Source organism: Anabrus simplex, chromosome 8 (assembly GCF_040414725.1).
Source record: "Anabrus simplex isolate iqAnaSimp1 chromosome 8, ASM4041472v1, whole genome shotgun sequence".
NCBI lineage: Eukaryota > Metazoa > Arthropoda > Insecta > Orthoptera > Tettigoniidae > Anabrus > Anabrus simplex.
This window is the reverse complement of record NC_090272.1, coordinates 154,826,075-154,853,084: the sequence shown is the minus strand read 5'-3', so window position 1 is coordinate 154,853,084 and position 27,010 is coordinate 154,826,075. Positions and strand designations below refer to the sequence as shown.

At 40.1% G+C, this 27,010-nt stretch overlaps 1 protein-coding gene across 1 annotated transcript in view; it reads left to right on the top strand.

Annotated features, from left to right (window-relative positions):
• Positions 1–27,010, top strand: part of Ku80 — a 222,945-nt gene that overhangs the window by 187,658 nt on the left and 8,277 nt on the right. Inside the window, exons 13-14 of the mRNA XM_067153029.2 lie at positions 3,539–3,745; positions 10,870–11,003. Coding sequence (XP_067009130.2) covers positions 3,539–3,745; positions 10,870–11,003 — 341 coding nt within the window. The remainder of the gene's footprint in view (positions 1–3,538; positions 3,746–10,869; positions 11,004–27,010) is intronic.

Genomic DNA, 27,010 nt, shown 5'->3' with positions numbered 1-27,010 from the left:
TATTCTAGGAAAATTTTCTTTGTCTCTTGTTAATTTAAAATTTAGTGCTTGACAATAATGTATTTTAGTGTACCATTTGCCACCGAGGTAGACACCTCATTTGCAAATAAAGAGACTTTGTTTTTTGATCTTTGATTTAATTTGGCAAAACTTGCAGACAAGAAGATGGTTCATGGACTGTTCTTCACTGCATTCGCATAGTGTGGAGTCGCAGGCAAATCCCCACTTTCTCATGTCGGTCTTTGATCTGCCAACTCCAGTGTGCAGCCTGTTGAGTGTCTTCTATGTTGACCAACTTTCCTTATGACCTAAAGGGAGGCTTTCAGAAGGTACCATTCCATTCTGCGAGGCAGCTGTAGCTGAAATGCCATTAATTTACTCTAAATTTTGAAGGTGATTCATTGAGGCTTTCTATTAAATGGACTAAGCTTTTTCTTGACTTAAGTCTTGGCATTTATCCAGGTTTTTCAGTTATGATATCATCATAGCGAGACTACATTGCCCGTTCGAAATATCATCGTCACTGAAGCCGGCAAATGATTGCTCTTCACCTAGAACAGATTTCCATGATCGTGCAAGCGTAGTAGCAGTAATTTTGTCCTGTGACTTATTGACTGCATGAAGAGCATCCAACAAACTGAAGTCCTTCCAAAATGTTGGAATATCGATGCCTTCCTCAACCAATTGCTGTAACAGAAATGACCTGTAGTTCTTCTTTAAAGCAGCAAAAACGCCTTGGTCCATAGGTTGGAGAATAGAAGTTACATTAGGGGGAAGGTATTTAACGTAAATATCACCTTCTTTAAGTTCACTTTCTTGTGGATGAGAAGGCAGTCAAGAGCACTGCTTTGATTGGCAGTGACTACTTAATTAGGTAGGCCGTCACTTGTTTCACAAACTGATTGTGAAACCATTCCTTAAATATCTGTGTGTCCATCCACGCTGCCTTTTGATGGTAGTAGTGTAAAGGTACATTCTCTCGTTTAAAACAACGAGGTTTTCTAGATTTCCCTATCGCTAATAATTTTAATTTATGATCACCACTTGCGTTAGCACACGCCATAATGGTTATTCTTTCTTTGGATGTTTTGCGGCCTGGGGCTTGCTGTTCTTCTTGCATCACTAATGTTTGGGACAGTAAACATTTCCAATACAACCCTATTTTGTCTGCATTGTAAAGTTGTCTAAGGTCAAGCTGTTCTTTTTCAATGAATGATTGAAATTCCTGTGCAAACTTTTCAGCAGCGCCCGTGTCTGCGCTGAGACGCTCTCCATGAATAGCAATTTCTCGTATTCCGTAGTGTTTCTTAAACCACGTAAGCCAGCCAGAAGATGCTTTAAAATCACCTTTAAGGGAAGAGCATCGTGAAACTATTTTGGTTGCTCAGCACACATTGGGCCGGACACAGGAATACCTTTCGCTCATTTTTTATTCCACCGTATCATGGCTTCGTCTAGATTTGCATAATCCAATGTTGTAATTGATTTCTGGGACGGTGAACGATCACAATTAGCAGAAAATTGTTTGAGAGTTTCCTTTTGCTTCTTCATGTCTCTCACTGTTGTTTCACCCACACCAAACTCGCAGGCTAACTTTGATGACGCCTCGCCTTTCTCCAGTCTCGATGTAGATGTTGATTCCCATAGGGAATCAGAAATAATTGTTCCGAATGTGTGCTGGGGACCAACTGATGAGCCGAGCCTAGCACACGGGGGCGAAACGCTGGCAACCAGGAAAGAGTTAGCTGGAAAATTTATAATGTCCAATAACGGACCATTTATATTGGTATTATAAATTACTCATTCGGAACAATTATTTCTGATTCCCTATGGGAATCAACATCTACATCATCTGATGGCCAAGCAGGCATCAATTTTTGATAACGAGACAATGTCTCTCATAGTGCATTGGCACTGCCGGTGGCTACAATTAGCCTACGCAGTGGCCTCCACGGTATGCACTATCCAGCGTCTTGGTAGGTGTGCTGGGTACTAACTGATGAGCCCAGCCTAGCACACGGGGGCGAAACGCTGGCAACCAGGAATGAGTTAGCTGGAAAATTTATAATGTCCAATAACGGACCATTTATATTGGTATTTCTCCAGTCTTTCTATAATTTTCAGTTTTTACTGACAGTTAACCTTTTATATTTCATTTTTCAACGACTCATATTGAAAACTCTTCTACTGACTTATTCGAAACTTCGAAAAGACTTCCGCACTCTGTTCACACTTCTCAAGTACAGTAGCCTACAATACACTCGCTGCCGGCGCACCTCCCCTTCACTTGGCTTACAGTTCAGCGACTTTGGGCTGTGGGGAAAGGGAGGGTAAATTCCAAGTGCATTCCTCTTTCATTGTTATATTATTATGCTAGGGGCTTTACGTCGCACCGACACAGATAGGTCTTATGGCGACGATGGGATGGGAAAGGCCTAGGAGTTGGAAGGAAGCGGCCGTGGCCTTAATTAAGGTACAGCCCCAGCATTTGCCTGGTGTGAAAATGGGAAACCACAGAAAACCATCTTCAGGGCTGCTGATAGTGGGATTCGAACCTACTATCTCCCGGATGCAAGCTCACAGCCGCGTGCCTCTACGCGCACGGCCAACTCGCCCGGTCCTCTTTCATTGTCTCTGCTTCCAAGATTACGGTAATCTGTGCTGTGCCATGCGCAGCAACATGCTCGAATGTTTCCAAGTTAGCAGCATTCTGGCAGCAGTGTGCATATAGGCCTACTGCTACATCGTAGAGAAACAAAATCCAGTCTCCTCAAATATCAATGATTTTGTCTCCACGCATCACATTAAATTTCTTTTAAACTAGGCAGAGATAATTTTACTCAGCATGATGATCAGTGGGTGTAAGAATTAATACTTTAAAAAATAACTCTCCGAGACCCGCGGATTAACCGCAGAGCGAATTATCCGCACGCGAATTATCGGGAGTGCACTGTAGTAGAAAGACTATCAGCCCTGATTTTGTCTCAAAGCAGGCCTTGAACAAACACCTGCATGACATGTGATCTAGGGGAGTTACCTCGGCAAGTGAAACAGCCTCTATCTGAATATTGGTGGACAGGGGCTGGGGTGATAGATAACTTTCTATTTTATCTTGCTTTTCTTCTGGATCATACATATTTTGACAACTACTGGTATTCAACGCATTTGTCCATCGTAATATTTGAGCTCTTTGATCTGTGCAATGGAGGTGGTGATAAGAATGGGGAGTTTACACACTGAATGGAACACAGTAGAGTAGTCTTCACTACCATCTGTGGCCAGATTATTCCAGCATTGGAAATTCCCTTTGTCACTCCAGCTATGAATCAGATGACATTTTTTCCATTTATGTACCTGAGCCACCTGCATGGCCAACCTCTCGAAGACAGGTGCGATAGCTAGTCCCTTTATATTTTCTCACTTGTTTGCTGTCTTTTCTTGTTATTTGTTCCTATTCATGATCCTGTCAGTCTATATACGATGTGAGTCCTGTGCGAGTTTACAAAGTTGTTTGAGTAAAAAAAAATATCAATTACAGTGTGTTCACAGATGCAGAAAGTTATCCTAAGTCTTGTTCTTGGCTCATTTGGTGCTGATAACTTCCCTAAAGCCAGGTCTGCACTCAGCACCTTGCGGAAGACATGTGTGGAGAAGGATCCAGAACCTTACAACAAATGGTTGCCAGATTTCAAGGAATCGTTACTGGAACGAGGAAAAGATGTTTTCTGGGAGTTGGTGGCCAAGGGTAAGTACTGATTCATTTATTTTCACATTACAAAGATATAGAGGCTATGTAAGTATTGAAGATACTGGATGAAACTAAATGTATGAACCAGTTTTGGTAGTGGATGCATGTGAGATAAATGGAGAAAGTTATGTTTTGTAGAAGCCTAAATACTCACCCATACATGATAAAAAAAAACAAAGAAGCATAAGATGACACCGCCGCTGCCACCACCACCACCACCACCACCACCACCACCAGATTGGCACTAATGTGGATTAAGCTCAGTTTTATGGCTGGATGCCTTTGCTAATACCAACCATATGTGGAGGGATGTATTCACTAGTGTGTGTTTTTGCAGTGGTTTGTAGTGAGATGTGTTGTATGCAAATACAGATGTGCATTACGATGAACACAATCACCCAGCCTCTCGTTGGTTAAAATCCAAGGCCCGACCAGGAATCAGACCCAGGGCTCACTGAACCAAAGGCCAACATGCTGACCATTCAGCCAAGGAATGGGACACATAAGAGACACTTATTCTTTTGAATTGGCCTGCTTGGGACCATGTTTGCTCAACTGTTGGCCTTTCATCTTTGCCCAGTATTATGACATCTTCTCGCAGTGTTGCTCCTTTCCTTCTTCTTCAGTATTCAATATAAATGGCCTGTTATTGGACATTATAAATTTTGCAGCTAACTCATTCCTGGTTGCCAGCGTTTCGCCCCAGTAAGTTGGGCTCATCAGTTAGTAATTAGCACACCCACCAAGACGCATGGCTAGTGCGTACCGTGGAGGAATGAACGAACAAACGAAGTTATTTCATTCTTGTCCTTTTGACAGCTAAACTAGTAGCTCTTAAGCCTTTGATTATTACTTGTTGAATATTTATTTTGTATGAGTTTGTATGTGTTGTACATACGTTTTGATTATTGTTGACTCTGGCGCAGAGACCGCCGGACCCACAAGGGGGACCAACCCAGGGAGAGAACCCGCACCGCACCCCCCTATAGTTTTCCCCTGCTATCCCCCGTTTATTGAAATCTTGTTTTGTACATAGTATTTACATTTACATTTAATTATTTACAATTTATATAATTATCTTGTTGTTTTGGTGAGCCTCTTCTTTGGCTAATGTCTTTGAGTCCATTCTTGCTGTGTGTATTTGCAAAACATAATTTTTGTCAAGTATTTCAGTATAATTACACAATTACACTTCGTATGCTTCTTGTTTGCTATGGTCTTTCTGTCCTTTTCATAACGTTAGTTGCGTATTTGTAAACATCTGTGGTAGTACTACTGAGCATTGTTTGTTTGAAATGTCACTCATAGGTCGTAGTGGTCACGTGTGTTAGTGGGTCAGTCAGTGTTGTCAACAACGTAGTAGTAAGTGTGTGGTCATTGATCTTCTGGTCACGTCTAGGGGACGTTTTACTATTGGATACATACTTCTGTATTGAGAGGGATAACTAATAGTAATAACATTAATAATAAGAAATTAGTATCAAATATAAGAGTAAATAATGTTAATAATTATGATGGTGCTATTAATAATAAATATTTATTTTGTATATTTGCAATTATATTTTTGTACTTCAGAATAATAATAATAATAATAATAATAATGGCAATGCCACTGCGTAGGCTACTTGGAGCCACCGGCAGTGCCAATGCACTATGAGAGACTTTGTCTCATTACCAAAAATTGATGCCTGCCTGGCCATCAGATAATATAGATGTTGATTCCAATAGGGAACCTGAAATATTTGTCCCAAATGAGTAAATTTATAATACCAATATAAATGGTCTGTTATTGGTCATTATAAATTTTCCAGCTAACTCATTCCTGGTTGTCAGTGTTTCGCCCCAGTGTGCTAAGTTGGGCTCAATAGTTGGTCAATAGCACTCCCACCAAGACGCATGGCTAGTGCATACCATGGAGGCTACTGCGTAGGCTATTTGGAGCCACCGGCAGTGCCAGTGCACTATGAGAGACTTTATCGCATTACCAAAAATTGATGCCTGTCTGGCCATCATATGATATAGATGTTGATTCCCATAGGGAACCTGAAATATGTGGCCCAAATTAGTAAATTTATAATACCAATATAAATGGTCTGTTATTGGACGTGGCCTACGCAGTGGCCTCCATGGTGTGCACTAGCCATGCGTCTTGGTGGGTGTGCTATAAACCAACTGATGAGTCCAACTTAGCACACTGGGGCGAAACGCTGGCAACCAGGAATGAGTTAGCTGGAACATTTGTATAATATCCAATAATAGACCATTTATATTGGTATTACATTCGTACATATCCCACGTCGTTCCATCTTAAGCAATGGGTCGGCGAACGAGGCTTCTCCACCTGTTGTGGTCTCTGAACTTCTCTCCTCCTCCGATGTTTTCCAAAGTATGTCCTTGCTGTTGAATGTCAATCTTCACCATGTCCTTGTACCTGAGTCTTGGTCGCCCTCTTGATCTTTTGTCTTCAAGTTTTAGATCATACATTTTTTTTGGTAATCTGTTATCTCCCATGCATCGCATATGTCCATACCATCTCAGTCGCTGCGCTGTTATTCTGTCCTGCAGTCTTACAACTTGAGCCTGCTTGCGGATTTCCTCATTACGGACTCGGTCCCTCCCTCTGTACCAATCATGCTACAGACAAATCTCATTTCTGCTGCCTGGATTCTACTAACATCTTTATTTCTCATGGTCCATGTTTCGCAACCATAGGTCAGGATTGGTACGTAATAGGTTTCATATATGACTCTCTTACATTTTCTTGGTATTTTCTTGTTCCATATTATATCTTTAACTATTTGGTAAAAGTTGCTACCTGCCTGAATTCTGTGGGGAAATTTCCTTGTCTAGGACCAGTATCAGAGATAACACTTCCAAGATATTTGAATTGATGGTTCATCTGTAGCTGTTTCCCCTCCATTTCAGTGTGTCCCATTGGTTGTCCGTATCTCTTCATGACCATAACCTCACTTTTCTCTTGGCTGAAGATGAGTCCATATTCTTTAGCAGCTTCTGTCCAGGAGTTTATTTGTCCTTGAAGGTCTTCTTGAGAGTCTCCCCACAAGCATGTATCGTTCGCGAACAAGATAACTTTCATTTTCTTACCTCCAATGGTTTGGTGAACTTTTTTCTGAATCTCATTCATCACAGTGATGAAAAGAAGAGGAGACAAAACACCACCCTGTCTTAACCCAGATTTTATATCAAAGGCTTCAGTCATTCCTACAGGTGTTTAGGCTTTACTTCGGGTATCTTCATACAAATTCTTGACCCAGTGTATCATGTCATCCTGTATTCCAATTTTCTTCAGTGTTTCTCACACCTTCTCTCTGTTCACAGCATCAAATGCTTTCTTGATGTCCAGAAAGGCTAACCACAAATCTCGGTTTTGTTTGTAGTATTTTTCCATTAACTGACGTACTGTAAAGATTAAATCAGTTGTTGATCTCCCCTTCCTGAATCTATATTGTTGGTATTATAAGTTTAAAATACCCATTCAGGAGAAGTATTTCAGGTTCCCTATGGGAATCAACATCTACATCATCTGATGGCCAGGCAGGCATCAATTTTTGGTAATGAGACGAAGTCTCTCATAGTGCATTGGCACTGCCGGTGGCTCCAAGTAGCCTATGCAGTGGCCTCCACGGTATGCACTAGCCATGTGTCTTGGTGGGTGTGCTATTTACCAACTGATGAGCCCAATTTAGCACACTGGGGCGAAACACTGGCAACCAGGAATGAGTTAGCTGGAAAATTTATTAATGTCCAATAACAGACCATTTATATTGGTATGATAAATTTACTCATTCGGGACAAATATTTCAGGTTCCCTATGGGAATCAACATCTATATTATCCATACTTGTGTGTTAATAATAATAATAATAATAATAATAATAATAATGTATGTCTGTCTACTCCATAGTCCTGTTTCTTGATAGAGGGTTGGGGGTGAGGTTAGGTGAATTTATATGGCATGTTTTTATGGCTGGATGCCCTTCCTGATGCTGACCTCAGTTGAGGTTGCCACGCTAGGTGTCCTTCATGAATACAGTACTGTTTCAACTCCTCCCATTCTTGTATGGCACTCTTACACGACTTGCCAGGTAGACTTCTGATGGACAGTATCGACAACACTTTGTAATTGCCACCATCTTTGTTTCTAAGGTTAGGTGAATATATGTTGCAGCTTCCAGGGACACGTCCACTCGATACAATGGCTCGGTTGAACGAAATGGAAAACATTATTTGTTCATAATGTAACCGTCGGGACAAGGACAATTACCATAATAATAATAATGCGAAATAATAATAGAGCAGTAATAATATAATATAATATAATATTTAATAATATGACTAAGGAAATAGTTGCAAATAAAGCAGTGGTGATGTATACACATCAAAACATAGAAGCGTGGCGAGTATCTTTTAAATACGCAAAATTAAAGCAAATATAGAAAACTCTTACCGGCCTAAAATGACAACTAAGACAGGATGTAGAAGCTGCTGGAAAACCCTACGAGGTCTAAGGAACGTATAACGTTATGGGGAGAAAAGACCCTCTAGCTCAATTCTATTAAAAATAACAAAATTACAAGAGACTAAGTTACATAACAGAGCAGCAGATACTTTACACATTTGACTAACGGAATGATTACGAAACCAAAACACAAATGAATGGATAGTTGATTAAAAGACAGGAGGAAAACTTTAGATTACGAGATCGAGAATCTAGGGCAAACTCAGACACGTTGAATATTAAACTTTGAAAATTACATTAAGCAAGAAAATACCGAAACGCAAAAGAATTAAATTAAATCAAACGAAATCAGAAAACATTGATAATAACAAGAAAATAGCACTGAAATAACACTTACCTCGGAAAGGCAGGAGTTCCCGAGGGTAGCCCTCGAGCGAGAACGCTCACTAGGACGGTCGGATGGAAAATGACACCGAGCACATGCATCATTTTTCCAAAGCCGGCAAGAAGACCGGATATGGCCCGATTACAATCAACCAATAAGAAACAATTTCCACTAGATTCTCATTCGCCAATACATTCGCATGACCATATATGGTGATTTCCTGTCTACAGACGCTAGATAAATTACATCACTTATTTCAACATCCCTAACCGCGCATGCGGTATAGGCTGTTCCAAATTAAAGCACCTTTACATTTTTTAAATGTTACCAAATTACATTATGATATACAAATCACTTTATCACTCTTGCAATGTTAACAATCCAATCTTGAGGTTTTCTTAAATTACATTTTACTAGTTACATAATTTTTGAATCGAAATACTTCTTGCACCTCTCAATGTACATACAGTTCAACATTTCTTGCCTATTGCCTGAAAGAAAAATTATTACACACATACTTCAGCTACATAAACAAATATTCCAGCAAAGTCCAGAGTTCTTATTTCTTCATTTCTCAAAATATTACAGACAAAATAAAATCCTTCAGATATGTTAAATTTAAAAAAATCTTCTACATTTCCAAACTCTAACTTCTTGCAACACACAACATCCAGTTCCAGTTCTCTGTCCCACCACAGCTTACACATAACATCACCAATTCATAATCATCGACTAGTTTATGCAACGTAAACAATATTGTACATATATACCACATGTCATGCTTTGTTTAATAGTGTGTATTTTTTTACAGATATGTTATAGTGTTATATATTATGTTTTGAAATAATGTGTTTGACAGACTGAAAAGCTTTTAAGTTACATTAACTAAGTTGACACTGGAAAGATGGTGGTGATGGTGATTATTATTTTAAGAGGAAGTACAACTTGTTAACCATCCTCAATATAACACTAATCAGAGGGGAAAATGGAAGGGAACCGACACTTCAAAAAATGAAAATATCGGACAAAGAAAGACAAGGGCCACGAAGGGCGTGAAAATGAAAGACTCCCTAGCCCTCGCAAACCTAATAGCGTCGGGGTCAGAAAAGAAAAAGAGTTGACCAAGGGAGGTCGGATAGGATAGATGAAAGTGAGGAGCCTGGCACAAGTAAGAGGAAGCAATGCCAGGACTCAGCTAAGGGCCCCAGGGGCCCCTTTTAGTTGCCTCTTATGACAGGCAGGGGATACCGTGGGTGTTATTCTACCGCCCCCACCCACAGGGGGATGGAAAGATGGCTTCCTTTTTAACAATTTGTTTGTGTTGTTCGATCATTTTGTTGTTATGCTGTTATTGCAGAGTTTCTGAATGTGTCCCAAATTTCTTCAGGTGTTCTGATATTCACAATCTGTTGGATTACTCCTATCTTTGCAAGGAATTCTGACTCTCTTAATTCCAAGTTTCCTCATTTTCATACATCTGTCACCTGGATTGTGTGACAACATCCAAGGCTCAGTGCTTGATAACATCACGCATGATTCTCATGGGATTGATAATGCAGTGGGTTCCCCTGCCATTTTGCATTGCAGTATCATAGTTTAGCCATTATGTGGTTAGCACTTATGACTGTTTTAGCTTTCCGAAGCTTCTGCCCTATGCCATGCCTATTGGTAGCCACTTCACTGGAAATCATACATTACCTGAAGGATTCCAATGGTATTTACTTCACGGAGAGAACTTCACTTTTGTAAAGAAGCTCATCTGCCCTGAGCCATTAGTTCCCATAGGGTGTCGGGTTATTTTCCGCTACCCAGCTCTTGGCATTGGGACACTGGCTGGTCTACAGATTACCGTAGCAGCCTAGTCAAAACTTGAACAGTCTAAAACAGTCAAAACAGTTTTAGACACTTTGTGTAGTTGTTTGACATATCAGTTGCATTCATTTTCCTTTCAAATGGCGTATTTGATGCAAACAAAAACAATCTTTATTTTTAGTGCAATTTTTGTTATATTCCTTTCTTTATAATATTGACCATTGCATTCCACAGAAGATTTTGCTTGTAAATTACATCAATCAGTTCAGTGTTTTTTACATTTATTGTATTAGGTAATAACAAATTATTTCCTATTCATATTTCTCAATTGGTCTGAATCTTAACTAAGCATTTTTCTGTCAATCAATGTTTAGATTAACTTCAGCATGTTAAGTTATTACTTACTGTCTGTATCTAGTTACTTTATATAGTTTTAATTTTCTAGATGAGCTGGGACTGATCACTTCTGAGGAAAATCCAGAGAGTTCCATTTCTTCAGATGAAGCGCAAAAGCTTATGAAGATTGAAGAATATGTGTCTCAGACAGCCCAAAATGAAAATATTGATGCAGAAGATTTGGTAAGGAACTTGAAACAAAAACTCTATTTTAGTGCAATTTCTCTCTCTCTCTCTCTCTCTCTCTCTCTCTCTCTCTCTCTCTGGCATAAATTGATAGATTTATTTGATTTAAAAATTAAAGGAGTTAGACAAGCTTATTGATCAGAATTTTCTTAGATAATGTATTGAATGGTATGAAATGACAGGGAGGGATTCGCTTCACTTGGAATGTAGTAAGCACTTTGGCCTAAGAAATATGAGTGGACTCAGGATGATATCTTATTCATAAGTTGAAAGTAACAGGTGTGAAAGTAACACAAATGATTGCTGGTGCAAACATGTGGGAACAATGGCAGAAACGTACTCACAGTGCAGAAAAAAGGTTGACTCGTAAATGAATGGATGCCCTGCTGCCCTGGTGGAGTCATGTGGAAAAAATGGAGGAGGACAAGAGACTTTTCTATAGAAGGTAGGAGAAGCAGAGGCACACCAAAATGACAATGGTTAGACTCTGTTTGTGTTGATTTAAAGGTAAGAAGTGTGGCACTAAACAAGACTACAGAACTGCATAATGGTAGATCGCGGAGGCACTTAGTTAATTCATCGAGACTGAACCTGAAAGGCATGAAGATGTATGTATATCATGTCAAGAATTTGTACAGTTTTGACATGTTTATCTAGGCCTGTGAATTGGTTTTTCTGCACTTATCAACAAATGGAAAATTTTTAATATGAACTAAAATCTTAACCGTATCTTTCTGTTTTTGACAGCATTGACATTTCAAAGAGTAAATTAATTAAGGAGAAGGGATATAAATTCAGCCTAACAATTGTCAAAATGTTCTATATGACTGACTAATGCCATAAAATTGGTTGAATTTTTTTTAAGAACTTCAAAAGACACTGAAACCAGGACAGAAGGAAGTTTTTAAAAAATAAAGAAAAGAAGTGTCCTGTAATAAGAAATAATAAACAAGCAGCGACAAGCCAATTACTCACGCAAACTACTGATTAATTGCATCGCTCAAACTTTTTTTTTTTTTTTGCAAGAGGCCAGCACTGCATATTGAGGATTGGACATGTAGTGTTCCTGAACTAATCTGTGTTAGGCATTGCCACAAACCTGGTGGATGAAAGGTGTAGATGTATATTTCTATAATCCTTGCTTATTAATATAGTAAAATAAAGTGTAATCTGTATAGAGTAAAGGTAATAGTGGTGTATTACATGTATTCAGTGCAATTTTGCTGCCAAAACTCTGAAATATCCATGCACTGGTGGACACGGAGAGCAGAAGGTATGAAGACTTAGACTCCTTCGTTCACAGCATTCCTACATTGACAATAAGAAAATATTAAATGTTTTTTGTTTGAGGTAATTTCTAAATTTTGTTTTATCCTAAATTAGGTTTGACATGCTGAAGTACTTAGCAGTTACAGAACAAGAGACATGCAAGAAGCATCACCATGGACTGCAGTGTTAAAGGACATGTTAAAAGAATTCACACAGAAGAACCTACAGAGGACATTTTGTACATTCCCCACCATGATGATAAGAAAGAGAGACTGATGAGGATTGTGACCGACGGCTCATCCCACAAGAAAACTGCCATCACTCGTTATGAGCTTGGGTCTAACTTTTTGTATGAAATATTTTCCTCGTTAATCAATTCCGCATGTTCCAGCAAGCAGTAGGGTTGGGCAGACCGGAACAGTCAATTGTTCCAAAAAATTAGGAGCTTGAGGTGGAGTGTTTCAGTACAGTGTGCCAGCACTTGGCATAAAGCTGCACAGAACGTGAAGAAACAGTCAGAACGCTGAAATTCGCGCCAAATAATCACGTTTAAAGGCTGCTTTTAGGTGAAGATTTTTTTCAGTCAGTATGGAATACACATAACATGGTTACAGTGGCAGTACAGGTGTTTAAAAGTAACTAATCCAAGGATATTTTCATCAGTTGAATGTATTGACCTGTATTGTGAGTAATTAGGGCCAGGATAAAACTTCATGGCACGTGAAAGAGCAATTCAAAAATAATAAAGGTGTTCTTTAATCCACCTATTCAATACTTTAATTTCCACTTATAGTGGTTACATAAACAGACTATCAGTTAAATTGGACATGTTTCACCCTCAATTTAGGGCATCTTCAGCCTAAAAACAATCTTCAAGAGTACACCTTATATTAATAATGGAAGCTAAAAGTTTAGCCAGGTATTAAAATTCAGTACATAAAAATGTGAAAAATGATACATTATACAAACATGTTAATGGAAACACTGTCAATGATTTAACCATAAACTATTTTGTCAGAGACTAAAACTTATTCCGTTCAAAATTCCAATTAAAATGGTTCATTAAAATTGTTAGTGGAATACCAAAGTGACAATGACATAATGCCAACGACATGAGGGCGTGAAACACAAGCACAAAAATGAATGTCATAAATACAACACGTTCAAGGCCGCTGATGTAATCGTGAGCATAAGGTGAAACTGAAACATCAGTTTAATTATTGCAGAAAGGGCCCTTAGCGCCGGTAGGCAATATTATTGTCTGAGACCTTGTCAGGAAATGTCAGTAGATATTGGAAAATGTTCTATGTTTGTTGAAAGCTGTCATTTGCTATCTACTGTTGCGTTGGTAGCCGCCCTTCTGTTGGCTCTGAGTCTCGTATTATAATATGAACCATTTTAATTAGAATTTTTAACGGAATAAGTTCTAGTCTCTGACAAAATAGTTTATGGTTTAATCATTGACAGTGTTTCCATTAACATGTTTGTATAATGCATCATTTTTCACATTTTTATGTACTGAATTTTAGTAACTGGCTAAACTTTTATCATCCTTATTAATATAAGGTGTACCCTTGAAGATTGTTTTTAGGCTGAAGATGCCCTAAATTGAGGGCGAAACATGTCCCATTTAACTGAGTCTGTTTATGTAACCACTGTTGTTGTTTGAGTCATCAGTCCATAGACTGGTTTGATGCAGCTCTCCATGCCACCCTATCATGTGCTAACCTTTTCATTTCTACGTAACTATTGCATCCTACATCTGCTCTAATCTGCTTGTCATATTCATACCTTGGTCTACCCCTACCGTTCTTACCACCTACACTTGCTTCAAAAACCAACTGAACAAGTCCTGGGTGTCTTAAATTATGTCCTATCATTATATCTCTTCTTCTCGTCAAATTTAGCCAAATCGATCTCCTCTCAGCAATTCGATTCAGTATCTCTTCATTCGTGATTCGATCTATCCATCTCACCTTCAGCATTCTTCTGTAACACCACATTTCAAAAGCTTCTATTCTCTTTCTTTCTGAGCTAGTTATCATCCATGTTTCACTTCCATACAATGCCACACTCCACACGAAAGTCTTCAAAAACATCTTTCTAATTCCGATATCAATGTTTGAAGTGAGCAAATTTCTTTTCTTAAGAAAGCTCTTCCTTGCTTGTGCTAGTCTGCATTTTATGTCCTCCTTACTTTTGCCATCGTTAGTTATTTTACTACCCAAGTAACAATATTCATCTACTTCCTTTAAGACTTCATTTCCTAATTTAATATTTCCTGCATCACCTGCCTTCGTTCAACTGCACTCCATTACTTTTGTTTTGGACTTATTTATTTTCATCTTGTACTCCTTACCCAAGACTTCATCCATACCATTCAGCAACTTCTCGAGATCTTCTGCAGTCTCAGATAAAAAAAATAACAATATCATCAGCAAATCTCAAGGTTTTGATTTCCTCTCCTTGGACTGTGATTCCCTTTCCAAATTTCTCTTTGAATTCCTTTACTGCCTGTTCTATGTAAACATTGAAAAGCAGAGGGGACAAACTGCAGCCTTGCCTCACTCCTTTCTGGATTGCTGCTTCTTTTTCAAAGCCCTCAATTCTTATCACTGCAGACTGATTTTTATACAGATTATAGATAATTCTTCGTTCTCGGTATCTGATCCCTATCATTTTCAGAATCATAAATAGCTTGGTCCAATCAACATTATCGAATGCCTTTTCTAGATATACGAATGCCATGTACGTGGGCTTGTCCTTCTTGATTCGATCCTCTAAGATCAGACGTAAAGTCAGGATTGCTTCACGTGTTCCTACATTTCTTCTGAAGCCAAATTGATCTTCTCCCAACTCAGCTTCAACTTGTTTTTCCATTCTTCTGTAAATAATACGTGTTAAAATTTTGCAGGCATGAGATACTAAACTAATGGTGCGGTAGTTTTCACACCTGTCAGCACCGGCTTTCTTGGGAATAGATATAACAACATTCTTCCAAAAATCGGATGGGACTTCTCCTGTCTCATACATCTTGCACACTAAATGAAATAACCTTGCCATGCTGGTTTCTCCTAAGGCAGTCAGTAATTTAGAGGGAATGTCATCAATTCCAGGTGCCTTGTTCCTATTGAGGTCACTCACAGCTCTGTCAAACTTTGGCCTCAAAATTGGGTTTCCCATTTCATCAGCATCAACAGCCTCTTCATGTTCCAGAACCAAATTATCTACATCTTTACCTTGATACAACTGTTGGATATGCTCCTGCCATCTTTCTGCTTTGTCTTTTTTCCCTACAAGTGACTTTCCATCTGAGCTCTTAATATTCATACACCTAGATTTCCTTTCTCCAAAGGTTTCTTTGATTTTCCTGTATGCAGTATCTACCTTTCCCAGGACCATACAGCCTTCGACATCCTTGCACTTCTCCTTCAGCCATTCTTCCTTAGCTACCTTGCACTTTCTATCCACTTGATTCTTTAATCGCCTGTATTCTTTCCTGCCCTCTTCATTTCTAACATTCTTGTATTTTCGTCGTTCAGCAATCAGGTCTAGTATCTCCTGAGTTATCCACTGATTCTTAGTTGATCTTTTCTTCCTTCCTAACATTTCTTCAGCAGCCCTACTGACTTCATTTTTCATGACTCTCCACTCTTCCTGTATAGTGTTTCCTTCAGCCTTTTCATTTAATCCTTGTGCAACATTTTCCTTGAAACAATCTCTCACACTATTTTCTTTCAACTTGTCTAGATCCCATCTTTTTGCATTCTTTCCTTTCTTCAATTTCTTCAACTTCAGATGGCATTTCATGACCAACAAGTTGTGGTCAGAGTCCACGTCTGCTCCTGGGAAAGTTTTGCATCCAACACCTGGTTTCTGAATCTCTGCCTAATCATAATGAAGTCTATTTGATACCTTCCAGTGTCTCCAGGTCTCGTCCACATATACAGCCGTCGTTTGTGGTGTTTGAACCAAGTATTGGCAAGGACTAAATTATGATCAGTGCAGAATTCAACCAGCCGACTTCCTCTTTCGTTCCTTTGTCCCAATCCATATTCTCCTACTGTACTACCTTCTCTTCCTTGGCCTACCACTGCATTCCAGTGACCCATCACAATTAGATTCTCGTCACCTTTGACATATTGTATTAAATCTTCTATCTCCTCATATATTCTTTCGATTTCTTCATCATCCGCTGAACTAGTAGGCATATAGACCTGCACTATTGTGGTTGGCATTGGTTTGGTGTCTATCTTGACAGCAATAATTCTTTCACTATGCTGGTCATAGTAGCTTACCCGCTGCCCTATTTTCTTATTAATTATTAAACCAACTCCTGCATTTCCCCTGTTTGATTTTGTGTTGATAATTCAGTAGTCGCCTGACCAAAACTCATCTTCTTCCTGCCAACGTACTTCACTTATACCAACTACATCTAACTTTAGCCTATCCATCTCCCTTTTCAGATTCTCTAACCTACCACAACGATTCAAACTTCTAACATTCCACGCTCCGACTCGCAGAATGTCAGTATCCATCTTCCTGATGATCGCCCCCTCTCGTGTAGTCCCCACCCGGAGATCCGAATGGGGGACTAGTTTACCTCCGGAATATTTTACCCGGGAGGAAGCCATCATCAGTACATCATTCATACTGAGAGAGCTGCATGTCCTTGGGAGTTAGTTACGGCTGTAGTTTCCCGTTGCTTTCAGCCGTGTAGCAGTATCAACACAGCTAAGCCATGTTGAGTATTATTACAAGGCCATATCAGTCAATCATCTAGACTGCCCCCCTTGCAACTACCGAAAGGCTGCTACCCCCCTTTCGATGAACCATTCGTTAGTCTGGTCTCTCAACAGATACCCATCCGATATGGTTGCACCTGCGGCTCGGCTATCTGCATCCTTGCGACACGCAAGCCTCCCCACCGCAGCAAGGTCACATGGTTCGCAGAGGAGGATGTAACCACTATAAGTGGAAATTAAAGTATTGAATATTTGGATTAAAGAACACCTTTATTATTTTTGAACTGTAAATTTTCAATACGGACCAAAAATGAGATTTATAACATGTAACGTGAAAAAAGCAGTCGGAACTCTGAAATACGCACCCAAGAAATCTTGTCTAAATGTTGTTTTTAGGATAAGAATATTTTAATTCATTCTGAAATACACCTGTCACAATTATACTGGCAGTAGATGTGTTTACAAATGTCACAATGTTATTTTCACCAATTAAAAATATACTCGCACAGTTGAAGTAACTGTTGTTAGTTATCAGTACTCTATTTACATGCACAGTATACAAGCAGATCACGAAAATTAAAATAAACCCGTACAAGCAAAACATGAAGATAAAAATTAAACACAATATACAAGCAGATCATGAACATAAAAATTGTGGGATGTTTAAGTTTGAAATGTCTCGTCATTGTGCCGGTTGAAGATCCCTTTGCAGACAAAATGGAAGAACATAAATTGCATTTCACTCTGTCCATTTTTTTTTCTAGTAAAAAAGTCCTAAACAGGACTCCGGTGAGACATTATGCAAAGTTTACCATCTTTCGTACCATATACAGGGTGAACTTTAATAAAACTGACAAACTGCGGGAACTGATTCCTGACTGGAAATGGAGGAAAAACTATCCAACGAACATGTGTACGGAAATGGACAGTGTGCGTGCAACGACAACAAATAGTCCCGGAACACAGTACATAGCCGAATCGCATCCACATCACAGCAGATGTTCAAAGTGGCCTCCATGGGCAGCAATGCATGCGTTCAGACATCGTATCATGAATTGCCTCACTCTTTCGCACGTTCTGGCCTCTCGCCGAATAGCGTCACAGTCGTCGTGAACACGCTGTTGAAGGGTCTACACATCAGGAACTGGTTCAGCATACACAACGCTTTTCAGATGTCCCCAGAGGTAAAAATCCAGGGGGTTTAAGTCCAGTGATCTGGGAGGCCATGCAACAGGGCCTCCGCGTCCTATCCAGCGCCTGGGGAAGATGTTGTTGAGGTGTTGGCAAACTATAATGCGGAAGTGGGGTGGTGCTCCATCATGCAGAAACCCCATAACCTGTCTTATTGCCAAAGGCACATTCTCAAGCAATCCAGGCAGAGTATTCTGCAGGAAGTCCAGGTACGTTCCTCCGTTGAGGCGTTGTGAAATTATAACTGGTCCAAGTATGTGGTCGCCACGAATCCCTGCCCAAACATTGATGTTGAACCGATGCTGGTGAGACGCTTCAACCATTCCCCGGGGATTTTCTGTAGCCCACAGATGAAGGTAATGCAGATTGGCGATGCCATTTCTGGTAAAGGTTGCTTCATCGGTAAAGAGGACTGGTGACAGAAATCCCATAACTGTGATGGCCTGGTGCAAAAACCATCGACAAAATCCTTCCCTTAGAGGGAAATCCGCTGCTGATAATCCTTGCACTCGTTGTAGATGATAGGGATAATAGCGGTTGTCATGCAGGATACACATAATCGTAGTTTGGCTTGCACCATGTTGGTGGGCCACTTGCCTGGAGCTTGTACTAGGGTTTGTCTCAATGTCCTGTAGAACCTGTTCCTCCAGATCTGGTGTACGCACAGTCCACCACCTCCCTGCATGTTCGTCTGTCTGAAAGGACCCATGATCATAAACGCCCAAAAATGGCGTGAAACGTTGTGTGATGTGGTTGGTGTCTGTGAGGGTACGTGTTTTGGTATAGCCGTGCTGCCTCTCGACCGTTTCCATTGGCTTGGCCGTACACAAACACCATCTCGGCTTGTTCCCGACATGAATACCGGACCATTCTGCTTCCGACAGTATGCTGCTTCAATCACACTATCTGCAACAGAAGAAACACGCTGCAAGTAGTCAGAGAAAATTTCATTCGTCAGTGCCGTCTACCGTCATAACCATGCATTTCCAGACACATGTTCAAAGGACATTTTTTCCTCCATTTCCAGTTAGGAATAAGTAAGTCCCTGCAGATGTCGGTTTTTATTAAAGTTCACCCTGTATATTACAAGGCTTCAATGAAAAACTCTTAAAAAACAGTTGAAAACTAAACAGAACCCATTAAGTTATTCGCATGTACAGAAGGCCAGTTACCAGTACAACGGAACTCGCAGAACAAAGAGGATATGACAGAACACAAAACACTCCAGCATGTGGCAGCACACTACCGGTATAGACAGTCAGCTAGTAGGTGAAGAACCGTGCATAGTGGCGCTTCTGACGGGATAGCGAGTCACTGTCTCAGTCTCGTTAGAGAATGTTTCGGAACAACTGACACTCGGTGGTACGGAACAGCGGAACATAACTGTGCACCAGCACAGTGTGCCGAAACAGGAACATTAGTACCCAACCCTAGCAAGCAGTCATCAGAGATGACACTCAGGCCTTACTACAACTACCACGGAACAAAAGACCTCAAGAAACTGAAGCACTTTACTAATCGAGGTCAGCCTGCAAAACTGTTTGCCATCCTGGGAGTAGATAATCCTGTTCCTCTTTACACCAAAGTGGAGAGCTTCCAGCAAGCCAATATTGCGCTGTTCACTTCCACGACACCGAGCGAGTTGTCTATGCGGTTAGAAGCAGCTGTGAGTTTATGTTCGGAAGATAGTGGGTTTGAACACCTGAGGATGGTTTTCCATGGTTTCCCATTTTCACACCAGGTAAATGCTGTGGCTGTACCTTAATTAAGAATACGGCCAGGTCCTCCCACTCTTAGCCCTTTCCTATCCCATCGTTGCCACAAAACCTATCTGTGTTGTTGGAACATGAAACATCTTGTAAAAAAAAAAATTTAAAAAGCTGTCCATCATGAGCTTGTATCCGACATTAGCACTGAAAAAATTCCTGATGGTGTTTGGACGGTTTGCTGTGAGATTTATCTTACCACAATGTACTCGATGTGCTCAAATAATGCCAGGATGTTTCAAACAGGAAACCACTCTACTTAACTATTTCAACAGGCGCGGTTCTGCCTTTAGGTCACATGGTCACGTGCCCCTCCACCGATTAAAACTATTATAAAAATCAGAACAACATTATGCACGATTACTGTCACGACCACCTTCAGTGAGTTCAAGAGGCTATGATTCAGCATGGTAGTTCTTGTTCTAGCAGCCCTGGACTAAACTAGGCAACATAGTAAAGGTCTAATCCCGGATGGGACCGACTCGTTCTTATACCTGAACGTCATCCCCTCATTCTGCGAGCTGTGAGGGGGGAAGGGGTAATGGCAAATTCCATTGACCCGGTCACAGTATTTCTACGACGTGACACTTCAGCGCTAATTCGTATTTTGAACTTACTTCTCCTACAGCGTACTAGATAGCACCCAGCTACACTTTCTTGTCGGCATATGTATTATTAACGCACGCAAAAGTAGTGTTTGTAGCAAACCTGTGCTTACCTTGTACGTCTGTTAGATTAATCGTGTCCATCGGTGTCGATGTTCATTGCAAGTCTGAAAAGTGTGTGAAGATTAGTGTGATGTATCTGAGTGTATTCCTCTGCGAGCATAAGTGTTTTTAAAATGAATCAAGTGAGCTACTTACAAACAAAATCTCTTAATTACAAAAACAGATTATTAGCTAAAGAAATGGGCCGACCAAGACCAGAGCTTAGCATAAATCGTTCAAAGATAAAAACAGAACCTACAATCGCAGTTTCATATACAAGAAATAAGAAGGTAGATGATAGATAGATATTTATTTCAATAATTAATTCCAATGAGCCAAAGGCTCATACAGAGGAATTGTACAATGAATAATATATTCAATGGCGGATTAATTTAAGATTAATTTAATTGATTTAATTGATTCCTAGTGTTCCTAATATGTTGAATGTGCCCCAGCCATTTCTATCATCACGAGCCGCCACTGTATTTCAAGACTGTATGACAAACCAGTGGGGCCATCACAGTGTGACTTGCAAATTCAGTGCACCATGGGCAGCTTGGTGGGGAGGGTTCTGGGAGCAGATGGTAAGGACGATAAAGTGCCGTCTAAGAAAGGTATTGGTAAGAGCAACATTGACTAAGTTGATAAAGAGACGCTCGATACCTTACTAATAGAAATTGAAACTGCTCTCAATTTGATATTTATTTATTTATCGTATGGCATATATATACAAAAACAGGAAAGTAAGTACATTATATTTTAGTGTCCAAAGTTGTTATCCATTCTAGAGCCTCTGTATTGGCCTCTAGAAAATCAAACCAATTTCCATTGTAGGCTATTCTGCTACACTCCTTTACAATGTGTTTGATGGTTTGAAAAGGAGCACCACAGTCGCACTCGGGGGATTGTATCTTTCCTCATTTATACAGGGACGCAACACAGACTCCATGACCACATCAAATCCTATTAAGGATGGTCCAAGTTCTTCTTGGGAGATCAGACCTTGAATTAGGTGGGAAGAAAGGCCAGAGATGTTCACCTGTTTTTGAGATCCATTCTTCCTTCCATTGGGCATAGGGGTTGAAATTGTCTTCCGTGAGCTTCTGAGCGAACTTAACTGGCGGATGTCTAGATTTCAACCGGTTCCTCTGAAGGTCAGGAATATTGGAGTGGATGGGCAAGTCAGGGTTCTCATTTATCTTGGAGTATTCTCTCAACAGTGCTTGTGCTCTACGGAATGAAGGAGACATGATGTTGCTCAAGACAGGAAGCCAGTGGGTAGGAGTTGATATTATGCCTGAAATAATCCTCATTGTGTTGTTGAGTTGAGTGTCCACAAGTTTCACATGGCAGCTGTTGATCCACACAGGAGCATAATATTCTGCCGCAGAGAAAACTAAACCAAGGGCAGAACATCTCAAGGTAGTTGCAGAAGCACCCCAGGTTGTACCACACAACTTCTGCAGAATGTTGTTACGACTCCTAATATTTGCTGCTGTATTTATTAGATGTTGCCTGAAGGAGAGTGTCCGATCTATGTTGTACCTAAGTACTTTGGGTAGTTATTGTGTCTCAGGACCTTACCGTTAAAAGACACTTGGAGAGTACAGTTTGCCATTTTGTTATTTAGATGAAAGCAGGACACCTCAGTTTTGCTGGTGTTTGGTTGGAGTCTCCATTTCCAAAAAATAGTCACTAAGAATGGAAAGGTCATCAGTTAAAATGTTCTCCGTTTCTTTCAGGTTACTATGACTTGTAGCTAAAGCTATATCATCAGCATAGCAAAATTTCCTAGATTTCGTTGGTGGCAAATCTGATACATACATATTGAATAGGACAGGAGCCAAGACTGATCCTTGAGGGAGACCATTATGCAATCTTCTCAGCTTGCTAGTTCTATTCCCTAGAACAATCTGAAAGAGTCTATTATTAAGCATGTTGCTTCACGTCCGTAGGTTAAACCTTAAAAAGCCCTGCACATGACCCCTTGGTGGTGCTAAGGAAGCAACAACATTGGCTGCTGGACCTATCTTCTAAAGATCTCCCAGCAAATATGCAAACTGTATGAATTTGATACTAATCATCCAAGATGGTAATGATATGATAATGCCAAGCTACTTCCTGAACAATGAACAACATTACATACTGCTTCAGAGCCCAGCATTCACTGTAACTCCAGAAGATAGACAAAAATCAAGAAGAAACACTACGAGACTTCTTGAGAAGGTGGAAAATAATGATATTCTTGAACTTAGGAATTCCCATGAGTTTCACCACCCAAATGAACAGGTGAAAAGGAGATAAGGTTCTTCTGCATGAAGATACACGACCTGGACTCATGTGGCAAAGAGATGGCATCCTTGAGACGCATGGTGGAAGATGATCGCCAAAATCGGACCGTCATTTCGCGTCTGTTGTACTGGCCGTCCCTGTGGTGATCGACAAAGGAAGGGAGGATATTGAGGATTAGACCTCTAATGCTTCCTGAGCAAACTAGTGTGCGTTATACATTATCACAGTACATGGTGGACAAAAGATGTACGTGTACATATCTATATTCCATGCTTATTAATATAGTAAAATAAAGTGTAACCTGTATAGATTGAAGGTAAGTGTTGTTTTGCATATATTCTCCACGTTTCAGGCTCAAATTTTGTGTTTTTCCCATCGCCGTCTCATTAGTTTTGTAGATGTATGTTCAGCATCTGTTCTCCATGTTAGGAGCAGCCTGATCACCTGCTGGCAGTTGGGAGTGGCGACCACATTATAATAACAGCCTAAAATGAAAATGGCACTTCTAAGTCAACCTCCTAAGTCAACCTCAGAAAAGGCTAGGTTGTTTCCCGGAAATGACGCGTAGTTCTTGTGCTGGGGGAGCTGTGAGAAATGAGCGACCAGTAGGGAACATTATGCAGGTTGTCAATCATTCATTCATTTCTGTGTCCAGTCAGCATTTCCAAAAAACTGCAGCTGCGATGGCCTTGTTGTTTCTTGTAATGTGCATGGGTTGCCCAGGAGGGGACAGATAAGTAGGTGGCTTGGGTTTTGTTCAGCACCACATTCACACGAGGTGTCTGCATTTGCTGGAAGGATCCCCCATTTCTTCAGGTTGGTCTTGCATCGAAGGACACCCACTCTTAAGCGGTTGAGGACCTCCATACAGAGTAAGGTAGGTCGGAGCCAGGAGTTTTTCTTGTGGGGGTGAGTTTTCTCCATCTGTTAAAACAAGTTTTCTCTGGTGTTCTCTCCAGCGGCAGAGTCCTAGCAAGGAAGCTCTTATGGGATCTGAGGCAAGATCTTGCTGCTTGGTGGCAATAATCAATCTCATCTCACTGACTGAAAAGTCAGAAGAGGATTGATTTCTTGGAAAAGGAGAAGATAGCTATGATGGGATTGAGTGAGGTTAAGAGGAGAGGAAAAGTTCACACACACACACACTCTCTCTCTCTCTCTCTCTCTCTCTCTCTCTCTCTCTCTCTCTCTCTCTCTCTCTCTCTCTCTCTCTCTCTCTCTCTCTCTCTCTCTCTCTCTCTCTCTCTCTCTCTCTCTCTCTCTCTCTCTCTCTCTCTCTCTCTCTCTCTCTCTCTCTCTCTCTCTCTCTCTCTCTCTCTCTCTCTCTCTTCTCTCTCTCTCTCTCTCTCTCTCTCTCTCTCTCTCTCTCTCTCTCTCTCTCTCTCTTCTCTCTCTCTCTCTCTCTCTCTCTCTCTCTCTCTCTCTCTTCTCTCTCTCTCTCTCTCTCTCTCTCTCTCTCTCTCTCTCTCTCTCTCTCTCTCTCTCTCTCTCTCTCTCTCTCTCTCTCTCTCTCTCTCTCTCTCTCTCTCTCTCTCTCTCTCTCTCTCTCTCTCTCTCTCTCTCTCTCTCTCTCTCTATATTATATATATATATATATATAAAAGAATTGAGTGGATGTTATAACCAACAAGGTAGATGAGTGTGTAGATAAAGTGGACTTCATAAGTGATAGAATAATAAAGATACATTTATGGACAGAGAATTGGGTAAAGGATTCCATCCAAGACTATTCACCCCAGATTGAATGCAAAGAAAATGATGTGGACAAATTCCAGAAATAAAGGATGTAGAAGTGACTGTCATGGGAGACTTTTATGCAATAGTGGGAAGCAGCAGAAAAGGAATGGAAGAAGTAGTTGGATATTTCGGATATGGAAAGAGGAATGAATAGGGAGAGAAGTTGGAGATTTTGCATCAGAAATGGGTTGTTAACTGTGGGCAATATGTGGTTCAGGAAGAAGAAGAATAGGAGAGAGATTACAAGATATGGATGGGAAACAGGAGAACGAAAACACTAATTTGATACTTCTTCGTAGAAATAACAAATCGTAGACAGTTGTTATGGTAGATGTAACAGCCGTACCAGATGGAGAACATACAGTAGTGGTAGCAAAATGACTAGGAAAAATAGTGAACTGAAAGAAGTAAGACAGAAATGAAATAAAAGTATGGAATTAAAAGATGGAAGTGAAAGAAAAATTCCAAAATGAATGAAACAACACATACCTAAAACTGAGGTGGAGAGTGTGGAAGTGGAATGGGAGATGTTCAGAAAGGCATTTGTAAACTGTGCAGAAAGTGCTTGTGGCAGAATAGCTGAAAGAGTAAAAGATAGAGAGACCCCATGGTGGAATGTGAGGGTAAAGAAAGCAGTGAAAAATAAGAAGAGAGTATGGAAATTATGGAATAGGATTAAAAAGGAAAAAGTGTCAGGAAATAAAAAGAAGTGCAAGAAAGTAGTAAGTGAAGAAGAGAAGATAAGCTGGGGAGGATTTACACGAGAGTTGAAGAGCGGTAAAAGGATGCTATATGGACTTGTAAGAAGGAAGTGAAAAGAGTCTACACAAAGCATGTGAAAGGGAAAGGAGAGATAATAACACAACCAGAGGAGATAAGAAAAAGATGGAAGGATTACTGATGAACTCCTGAATGCGAGGAGACAGAAACTGATAGTGAAATCACAATGGAAGAAGTGGAAATTGCTGCCAAATGAATTAAAGTGGGAAAAGCAGCAAGATTGGATGAATTTTGTATGGAAGTGATAAAAGACCTTTGATCTACAGTAGTTGTATCGGCTATTTAAATGTACGGTCATCCCTTGTTATATGAGTTCTCACTTTGTGCATTTTTGGTATAACGTGATTAAAAAAAATACATAATTATATAAAATATTTTAAAAATATACAAGTTAGGTTGCAAATTCACAATCACCCTGTGACAGTTTCATGACCGAGTGTGCGGCGCTGCAAGGCAACATGTAGTCAGTCTCAAAGAGAGCGCAGAGTAGCTGTGTTGCTTTGTCTCAGTGTTGACTGATGGCATGTGGTCAGTATTTAAGAGAACATTGAGTTAGCAAGCTGTGTTTTATTGTTTCTAAAAAAGTTATTGAGAAAAGAAAAGATTATCAAAATGCTTCCAAAAGGCAAAGGATATCAATAACTCTTGAAGAAAAGGTGGAAGTTATAAAGTGATATGAATACAATGTGCGCACTATAGACATTGTCAGAGCTACAGGAATCTCAGAATCAATTGTCACAATTACCTGACATGGTCCTGGTGTATCTTCTTCTTTTTGGTTGTTCAGAAGATGTATCTGCAATCAACAGCATATGACTTTTGTAGAACTCAATTAGCCTGTCACATCTTTTGATTCCTGTTTCGTATCCCACTATCGGCAGGCCTGAAAATGGTTTTCCGTGGTTTCCCATTTTCACACCAGGCAAATGCTGGGGCTGTACCTTAATTAAGGCCACGGCCGCTTCCTTCCAACTCCTAGGCCTTCCCTATCCCATCGTCGCCATAAGACCTATCTGTGTCGGTGCGACGTAAAGCCCCTAGCAAAAAAAAAAAAGAAAAAAAAAAAAAAAAAAAAAGATTCCTGTTTCCAAGGCTATACTTTACCATACAGTAGAGTAGGCAACAAGATACCAGATAGATTATATAATAATAAAAGACAGCTATTGTAACCAAGCTAAATGATGTAAGAACTCCTCAGGTTCAGATGTGGACACGGACCACAATCTGATATTAATGGAGATCCAACCGCATTTTAGAAGAAAGGTTTTAAAACATCCATGTAAAAGATGGAACATCAGCAAAGTAAAAAAATAATGAATAAGCTTTATACGAGTTCAAAGGAAAACTGATGAAAAATTGACCTCAAGAAGATGTCGGGAAATAATGTATGGGAGAAATGGGACAAGAGAATCGAATAGAATCTTCATCATCAGTTTTCCACTCCAGTTGCCCGGGTGTGGTTTACGAGTACTCTCCACTTCTGTCTGTCCATGTACCACTCTTCTCTCAAGACGACA